At 48.4% G+C, this 10,000-nt stretch overlaps 1 protein-coding gene across 1 annotated transcript in view; it reads right to left on the bottom strand.

Annotated features, from left to right (window-relative positions):
- Nucleotides 1–10,000, bottom strand: part of LOC306999571 (receptor-type tyrosine-protein phosphatase S-like) — a 114,978-nt gene that overhangs the window by 54,488 nt on the left and 50,490 nt on the right. Inside the window, 3 exon segments of the mRNA XM_079614385.1 lie at nucleotides 810–1,077; nucleotides 1,639–1,952; nucleotides 2,065–2,334. Coding sequence (XP_079470511.1) covers nucleotides 810–1,077; nucleotides 1,639–1,952; nucleotides 2,065–2,334 — 852 coding nt within the window.

The following is a 10,000-nucleotide window of genomic DNA, read 5'->3' on the forward strand; positions in this document are numbered from 1 at the left end:
ATATAGAGAAACGATATCCTTGGGATCACTTTCGGAAGGATTTTTTTCCAGCTGTTGAACGATAAAACACTGACAGCCAATCAGAACCCATTCTAATTTAAAGGGCTCGCGCATTTAAAATGGCAGACGACATTGCGGAGAAGTTAATCGCCGAGGTCCAGAAAAACCCGCCAGTGTTTGACAAGTCAAGTATTACCTCAGGTTTCCCGCTCTCGTTTCCACAACATCGTCTTGATTCCCCAGAAGCCGCGGTGAAAAAGACTAGCTGTTGTTTTTATTCCACGTTATTGACTACGTCAGCTAAAGTCACTGTTGGATTATTGTATCGATTACACTAGCTTCACTCGAAGCACTGAGGACTCCTGCTGAACATGTTCATGATGGTGTACACACTTTACATTTATGCATTCGGCAGACGCTTTTATCCAAAGCATTTCAAGGTACACATTTACATTCTTATCAGTTCTGGCTTTCCCTGGGAATCGAACCCATGACCTTGGCGTTGCAAGCGGCAGCGGTCTACTGTGTGAGCGACAGGAACGCACTTTTAGAGCACACAGGCCGTTATCGTTCTTGGTGTGAACAAACCTTAAAGGTGATGACACACGGGGCAACTTTTTGAGCAATGTTGCCGAGCGATTGTTGCTGGGACACGTACTTTCCCATTAAAAATGGGCAATACATTTCTATCTGGATAATTTAGATTGATCGCGGGCCCTATGTATCCTCTGGTTGCCCGTTGATGGCAACATTCCTCAAAAAGTTGCCCCGTGTGTCATCACCTCAGGGTTGATGTGCGAGAGACTCACCTCCAGGCCGCACTTTGACGTGCACGGGGTCGGAGAAGGGTCCGTCTCCCACGGAGGTGAAGGCCAGCACACGGATGGTGTAGGTCTCGGACGGCACGAGGCTGTGGATGGTGGTGATCGTGCTGTCCTGGACGTTGTGGATCTGCCAGTTGCTCATCGGCTGCGAGGGATCCATGGTGTAATACACCCGATAGCCCTTGATCATCCCGTTGGGCTCCTCCGGCTCGTCCCAGCGCACCATCACTGCGTTCTGCGATATGATGCGCGCCTGGATTCAATTCAAGTCACAAGATTATTTATATAGCGCTTTTCACAACACACATGATTCCAAAGCAGATTTACACTTGTTTCCAAATCAAACATTTCTTAAATCAAGATCCATTTACTAGATGAGTATAAGATATTGAGTCTTGTTTTCTGGGTAAATAAATAAAGATTAAGTGAGTTTTTTGTTTAAAGCAAGATACATTATCTTCCAATGGGGTGAGAAAAATAATCGTGTTTCTGTTTGAATTAACATTACTTTTCTGACCCCATTGGCAGATCATTTTGCTTTTTTTAAGCATCTACTCACTTAATTTTGATGAATTCCCCCGGAAATCAAGGACATAATATCTTGTGCCATTTTACTCATCTAGTAAATGCATCTTGATTTAACAAGAAACAAGACAAAAATACTAAGTAAGAAATGTATTTATGCAGTGTACAGAAAGTGTCCATATTACAATTTAGAGAGATCTTTATTGTGCTCTGTCTGTATTTCAGAAATGTACAACCCAGTTAGCTAAAAATGCATTCATTTAAAGACTGTAATAATTGAAAGCAGTGCCTGGATGTTCCTGGGCGGGCTGGCGGGCGCTTGCTCTCCGGTCCGAGCCTCCACCTTGTTGCTGGGCGGCCCCTGGCCGATGGTGTTGACGGCGGACACGCGGATCTCGTACTCGGTGTTGGGGTACAGGCCGCCGATGCTGTAGCGGGTCGTGGTGATGGAGTCCACCGTCTCGAACTTGCTGTCCGGCGATCTGGCGCGGTACTGGATGATGTAATAGGAGACGGGGTCGGGGTTACCAGAGTCCCAGGTGATGGTGACGCTGGTGGGGGTCGTCTCCGTGACGATGGGGGTACCGGGAGCTCTGGGTAAAGCTGAGAGGGAGAGAGAGAGATTTGCAAAAGTGATGCTCGACCCAACATCATTCTCCAGATTCTGGAAGCTCTTCTACATTCTGGATCTGGCTGTAATAGACTCTTTCCTTACACTTGACGATGACCTGCGCCACCGCCTCGATGATGCCCAGGCTGCTCATGGCCACGCAGGTGTAGTTAGCGGACTCGCGCACGCCGTTCAGCTCCAGAACGTTCCGGCCCACGGGCATCTCGTCCTCCGGCGTCAGGTCCTCGGAGTTCAGCATCCACTTCACGTACGGCATGGGCGAGCCGACCGCCACACAGGTGATGTTCACGCTGCCGCCCGGCATGATCTCGTGGCTGCTGGGAAGGATGGTGAAGCGGGGGGGAACGCGGCGGACTGGAGCACAGAGAGGGAGACAGAGGACAGCGGGGTAACGATCACAGCCAACGCACAACCCGATCACACAAAACAAGAAAAATAATCTTCATTCAAATGGAAAACAAGATTATTTTTCTTATCCCACTAGCAGATCATTTTGCTTGTTTTAAGCAAAAACTCACCTAACTAATCTAATTTCTTATGTCATTTTACTCATCTAGTAAATGCTTCTTGATGTAAGAATTGTTTTGTTATTTGGACTGGAAACGAGACAGAAATACTGAGTAAGAAAGGCATTTTTGCAGTGCAGAGAAACTGTAATGATGCATATTTATAAAAATCGTGTCTGTTGGGATGATCTGCATGTCCCGTAGGAGCCCCCTCAGTGTGGGCCTCATTGGGTCTCAGTGGGTCTCAGTGGGTCTCAGTGGGTCTCAGTGGGCCTCAGTGGGTCTCAGTGGGTCTCAGTGGGTCTCAGTGGGTCTCAGTGGGTCTCAGTGGGTCTCAGTGGGTCTCAGTGGGCCTCAGTGGGCCTCAGTGGGTCTCAGTGGGTCTCAGTGGGTCTCAGTGGGTCTCAGTGGGTCTCAGTGGGTCTCAGTGGGTCTCAGTGGGCCTCAGTGGGTCTCTGTGGGCCTCAGTGGGTCTCAGTGGGCCTCAGTGGGTCTCAGTGTGGGCCTCATTGGGTCTCAGTGGGCCTCAGTGGGTCTCAGTGGGTCTCAGTGGCCCTCAGTGGGTCTCAGTGGGTCTCAGTGGGTCTCAGTGGGCCTCAGTGGGCCTCAGTGGGTCTCAGTGGGCCTCAGTGGGTCTCAGTGGGCCTCAGTGGGTCTCAGTGGGTCTCAGTGGGTCTCAGTGGGCCTCAGTGGGTCTCAGTGGGCCTCAGTGGGTCTCAGTGGGCCTCAGTGGGTCTCAGTGGGCCTCAGTGGGTCTCAGTGGGCCTCAGTGGGCCTCAGTGGGTCTCAGTGGGTCTCAGTGGGCCTCAGTGGGTCTCAGTGGGTCTCAGTGGGCCTCAGTGGGTCTCAGTGGGTCTCAGTGGGCCTCAGTGGGTCTCAGTGGGTCTCAGTGGGCCTCAGTGGGCCTCAGTGGGTCTCAGTGGGTCTCAGTGGGTCTCTGTGGGCCTCAGTGAGTATCAGTGGGTCTCAAGGGGCCTCAGTGGGCCTCAGTGGGCCTCAGGGGGCCTCAATGGGTCTTAGTGGGCCTCAGGGGGTCTCAGTGGGTCTCTGTGGGCCTCAGTTGGCCTCAGTGGGTCTCAGTGGGTCTCAGGGGGCCTCAGTGGGTCTCAGTGGGTCTCAGTGGGCCTCAGTTGGCCTCAGTGGGTCTCAGTGGGTCTCAGGGGGCCTCAGTGGGTCTCAGTGGGTCTCAGGGGGCCTCAGTGGGTCTCAGTGGGTCTCAGGGGGCCTCAGTGGGTCTCAGGGGGTCTCAGTGGGCCTCAGTTGGCCTCAGTGGGTCTCAGTGGGTCTCAGGGGGCCTCAGTGGGTCTCAGTGGGTCTCAGGGGGCCTCAGTGGGTCTCAGGGGGCCTCAGTGGGTCTCAGGGGGCCTCAGTGGGTCTCAGGGGGTCTCAGGGGGCCTCAGTGGGTCTCAGGGGGTCTCAGGGGGCCTCAGTGGGTCTCAGGGGGTCTCAGTGGGTCTCAGTGATCTACTAGATCTCGACTCTAGACTCGGGCCAGTTCTAGACTAAAGCGCTACATGGGTCACATGCATGCCTGAACACACTTACAGGGATCATTACAACACCACGGCCAACACACACACACACACACACGTTCAGCACACGGGGAGTTAACGGGTGAAACATTACTAGTCAATATGTGAGCTAGTGTGTGATGTGCGCGGTCACAGTCAGGCTGAGTGATCTAGACCAGCGCTCCTTTGTGTGTGTGTGTGTGTTTGTGTGTGTGTGTGTGTGTGTGTTTGTGTGTGTGTGTGTGAGAGAAAGTGAGTGAGTGTGTGTGTGAGAGAAAGTGAGTGAGTGTGTGTGTGTGTGTGTGTGAGAAAGTGAGTGTGTGTGTGTGTGTGTGTGTGTGTGTGTGTGTGTGTGTGTGTGTGTGTGAGAGAGTGAGTGAGTGAGTGAGTGTGTGTGTGTGTGCGTGCATGCGTGTGTGTGAGTGAGTGTGTGTGTTTTTGTGTGAGAGTGAATGAGTGAATGAGTGAGTGAGTGAGTGTGTGCGTGCGTGCGTGCGTGCGTGTGTGTGTGTTTGTGTGTGTCTCTATATTCTAGGACAGATCAGATTGTTCCGCAGCAGAAACTGGCGTTCCGGAAGGAAATACTGCGTTTACTCCTGGAATATCTACATCTGACTGAGGAAATAAATAAATAACAGAGACAGAAAGCAAATGTGAAAAACGATGGAAGTTATGCTAATCCACTCAGCTAACGTGGAGCGCTGCCAACCCGCTCCAGAAACAGAGATGAAGAGAGCGAGAGGATGTGTTCGAGAGATAAAACAAAGACAGACGCAGTAAAAAAAAAGAGAGAGAGAGAGAGTGTGTGTGTGGGAGAGAGAGAGAGAGAGAGAGAGAGAGAGAGAGAGAGAGAGAGAGTGTGTGTGTGTGTGTGTGGGAGAGAGAGAGAGTGTGTGTGTGTGTGTGGGAGAGAGAGAGAGAGAGAGAGAGAGAGAGTGTGTGTGTGTGTGTGTGTGTGGGAGAGAGAGAGAGTGTGTGTGTGTGTGTGTGTGGGAGAGAGAGAGAGAGTGTGTGTGTCTGTGTGTGGGAGAGAGAGAGAGAGAGTGTGTGTGTGTGTGTGTGTGTGTGTGGAAGAGAGAGAGAGAGAGAGAGAGAACCACGGCGACACTATGGGGTTGCTAGTGTACTGAACGGTTGCTAGGGTGTTGCTATGCACACGCTGAGGTGTTGAATGTGTTGCTGTGCATTCATCATTCATCTCTGACTTAAAGAGACAGTTCACCCAAAAATGATCAATCTGTCATAACAAAAGATATTATTTGGAGAAATGAGTGCAAGTTTCCCACAGAACACTGCGAGGGAGAGTACATGATGACGGAAGGTTCTGGGGAACGATACACTCGTACATCTCAGTAACACCGCGCTGTGTGTGAGACTGATCTGAGTGCTCAGACAATAAGAGAATGTGCGTGTCATTGAACAGAAGGATGGAACACTGCTTAAAGAAGTTCAACAGCTGGATCTGGATCTGGATCTGGAGCGCCTGAAGCCCGGCTCCTGTTTCTGACGACTGAAGCACATCCGTGTGTCTGAAGCAAAGCATTCTGGGAGACCGGGGCTTATGGGATTCAAGCCCTTAAATCTACGACTTCAGCAAACAGGGAAACTGCCCGTGAGTGAAGCTACAGTCTGACAGACCTCAGATCAGAGATGTGCCGCTGTAGTGCAGCTGACCAGAGGACACCCAGAATTGGACACACACATGTTTAATCAGCAGGTTAGTCTGTTAGTCATCATGCAACACCGGAGACATGCGGTCACACACACACATGCTCACACACACTCAGCGTCTGCATGCAGGAACACACTCCTCACGGCTCGGTCCGGTTCTGATGTATGATCGCTCTACATCACGATTCACTCACAGGAGAACAAGCGACATGCAGAGCTTGTGTTTAAAACCAGAACGAATATCGGCCGATGGAGTCAGAGAGGTAATCTCGTTTTCTCTTCGCATTAAAGGATTATTCACTTCAGAGTTCACATCTCCTGATAGTTTACTCTCCCTCGTCATCCCAGATGTTCTTGTGTGTCTGTCTTCAGTGGAGGAGAAGGTGTGTGAGGAACACACTCCAGATGTTCTCCATATAGTGTCTTCAATGGTCCAGCGGGTCGAAGGTCCAGATGTGAGTTTCAGCTTCAAAGTCTCGATCCAGCCGAGGAATAAGAGTCTCATCTAGACACACCAGCCGACATTTTATATAGAAATACACATTATACACTTTATAACCACTAATGCTGGACTTGCACTCGCTGTGATGGACACACATTACATCATCAGGGTGAAGGGTCAAGCGTGACGTCGGTGGAAGAACAGACCCAGTGTTTATAACGTGCGGAGAGATTTACAAATAAATAAATAAAAGGTAAACAACGATGTCGGATGATTTTGAAGTTGGAGTTTTCCGTCCTATCCGACATTTCTGACCCGGAACGCGCTTGACCTTTCACCCTGATGATGTCATGTGTGTCCATCACAGCGAGTGCAAGTCCAGCATTAGTGGTTATAAAGTATATAATGTGTATTTCTATATAAAATGTCCGCTGGTGTGTCTAGATGAGACTCTTATTCCTCGGCTGGATCGAGACTTTGAAGCTGAAACTCACATCTGGACCTTCGACCCGCTGGACCGTTGAAGTCACTATATGGAGAACATCTGGAGTGTGTTCCTCACACACCTTCTCCTCCACTGAAGACAGACACACAAGAACATCTGGGATGACGAGGAGAGTAAACTATCAGGAGATGTGAACTCTGAAGTGAATAATCCTTTAATGCGAAGAGAAAACGAGATTACCTCTCTGACTCCATCGGCCGATATTCGTTCTTGTCTTTTAAGCTCAAACTCGCTTCATTTTCATACATTTTAACTTAATATCTTCAGTGATTTTTCTTCTTCTCCAGTACATGTATCTTGATTTATGAATGTTTATGTGTTTATGCTGGGAAACAGGACAGAAACACCGAGGATTTCCCCAGTTAGGATTAGAACGCCGGCTCGCTCGTGGTTATGCGAGTGGAAAGGTTAGTTCAGATCGGTGTGGAATGGGTTCAGATCAGTGTGGAATGGGTTCAGATCAGTGTGGAATGGGTTCAGATCAGTGTGGAATGGGTTCAGATCAGTGTGGAATGGGTTCAGATCAGTGTGGAATGGGTTCAGATCAGTGTGGAATGGGTTCAGATCAGTGTGGAATGGGTTCAGATCAGTGTGGAATGGGTTCAGATCGGTGTGGAATGGGTTCAGATCAGTGTGGAATGGGTTCAGATCAGTGTGGAATGGGTTCAGATCAGTGTGGAATGGGTTCAGATCAGTGTGGAATGGGTTCAGAGTGAACATTTGAAGCGATCCTCTATTGTGCAGAATCAGTCAGCGGCTCCTAAACGCCGGAGCTTCCAGCGAGACGGGAACAAAGCGCCGGGAAGAGCACATCTGATCTCGGCAACAATAGGGAAGCTCAATTGGATTTGCCGATGTTAGTCGAGGCCATTACAATGCATTATCTCGAACGCAATCTTTCCTCCGGCTCGACGGCGAGTCGGGTTACCGTGCGGGCGCAGAAACACGATGACATCATCCTGTGCCGATTAAACTCGGAGTTCAGGATTATTCCCCGTCTGGGAGACGCTGAGGGCGTTTGTCTCGGTCTCTCCGACGGCTGGTTTGAACAGTTTTCCCGGAGCGGGCGCGTGACGGCGGTGACAGAATGAAAACAGGCCACTCTCTGATGACAAACACTTCCCGAAATCCCTGAAACTCTGGGATGAAACACGGCGCCTCATGCAGCGCATGCGAGACACTGACAGACAAAACAAAGAGACTGAACAAATGCCAAGCTTCTGTACGAGACTCACGCCGGGCTTATGAAACTGATAAACCCGAGGATTGATTACGGGAGCACAGGTGATCCGGGATTATGATTCTGATCCCGTCGGATCGCCTGTCATGCTGAGAACGGCTGCTTGCAGAACGAGTCAAACCGTCAAAGTGTGTCTCTCCGTGTGGATTAAAAGCCATGTCATGTGACTGCTGTGTTTATGAACTTTCAGGGTGAACATCACAATATTAATATACATGAGCCGAATCATTCCAGACGACAGCAGCTCTACACTGAGAACAGATATCACTCGTCTTCCAGCACACATATACACACATTCGGGAATCAAGACACATTTCCCAGAGAAGAAGAAGCAGATATGAAGATATGAAGTCAAACATATGTCAACATGAAGTGAGTTTAAGATTAATAACAAGAAGAAATATCTGCCAATGGAGTCAGAAAAATAATCTGGTTTTCCTTTGACTGTATTATTCGGAGTCCACTGGGGTCGGCAACCGCGCCGGCGCGTTTTTACATAGCAGCAAAATAGACTTAAAATACTCCATCATTTTTGCTCATACAGACGTAAGAAATATGAAAAATTAAGCTGTTAAATGTCTACTTTTTTATGTGTCCACTTACAATGTAAAATAAACACAAACTCACATCATTTTGATTCATTTTTCATAAAACAAGACTTAATATCTTCAGTAATGTTGCTTCTTCTCCAGTAAATGTGTTTTGATTTGAGAATGTCTATATATTTGTGCTGGAAAACAGAAACACTGAGGAAGGGTTTTCTACAGTAACAGATGTTTATGGAAGCTTGTTTCCACAACACAAGAAATCATTCTAAAAGGTCATTTTTATCTCACAGTTGCGAGTTTACATCTTGCAATTTGTACTTTATTTCTCAGATTGGCTAGTTATAAAGTCCTACGGAAAATAAGACTGACTTTTTTTTCTTTGAATAGCATGTTTTTATCTAACAATTCTGACTTTATAACATGCAATTGCGACTTTATATCATGCAATTCTGATATAAACTTGCAATTGTGAGAAAAAAAAGTCAGAATTGCGAGATAAAAGTTGCAATTACCTTTTTTATTTCTAATTCTGTGGTGGAAACGATCTTCCACAGAGATCAGTCATGAGCTGCAGCACAACATGATCTGGTGGACACACAACTATCCAGAATGAGGAGAGAGAGTAACTGACCAGACCAATACATCACGCTGACCCACACAATACTTGACCTGTCGGACTTCAGTCACACTCATGAGCGTCTGAGCGCGATTGGTCCGTTTGGTGATCGCTTGGTGTCGATCAATGTAATGCACGAGTGACTGAAGTGCACAGAGACGTTCTGATCATGTGACGTTTGACTGACAGCTGTCGATGAGACATCAGAAAACTGAAGCTTCAGAGCGATCGATCGCAGCTGACGCTCAGCACACACACACACACACATGCGGAGACACAGACAGATGAGGTCACCTCAGCCAATCACGAGCTGCGCTCAGGCATGCATGCACACACTCACTGGCTTCCAATTGCTGGGTTTCCATGGCCTTCCGAGCAGATTTGCAAACAAGATCCCACAATGCAACACACCAGACTGACATGACCCTCATCTTCAGCGCTGTACATTTGACTATATCACTGCTTGTCTGACATGTATTTCTCTGTGTTTAAGTGCCAAACAAAAGAAAAGAGCAAATAAACAAAAAACACACCAACCTTCTCGCAGCTCTGAGGGTGTAAGGGGATTGAGAAGGGAAGCAGAGAGAAAACCAGGGAAACACAGAGAGAGTAAAAAGGCCACTGCAATCTTCACCTCTCTCCTCAACAGTGTGTGTTTGAGTGCATATCATTCACATACAGTCCCATATTAGAGATATCGTGGCTTGGCCTGGCTCTACTCTGAGAAGCTCACTTCATGAAGAAAGAAACATCACAAGCAACACACACACACACACACACACACACACTGCAACGACACTTCTAGGTGTGCGTCATGAATTTAGTGAGCACTGAAGTCAATTAGTTTGATTAGTAATTCACAACATACAAACAAACGACCAGAAATGAAGAATACTAACAAGCACACAAACGTTAGCGGTGCTAGCGTCCTGCAGCACGGATCACGGGACGCGGCGGTTATTAAACTCTCTCCGCACCAGC

Source organism: Phoxinus phoxinus (genome assembly GCF_949152265.1).
Source record: "Phoxinus phoxinus genome assembly, chromosome: 5".
NCBI classification, from domain to species: Eukaryota; Metazoa; Chordata; class Actinopteri; order Cypriniformes; family Leuciscidae; genus Phoxinus; species Phoxinus phoxinus.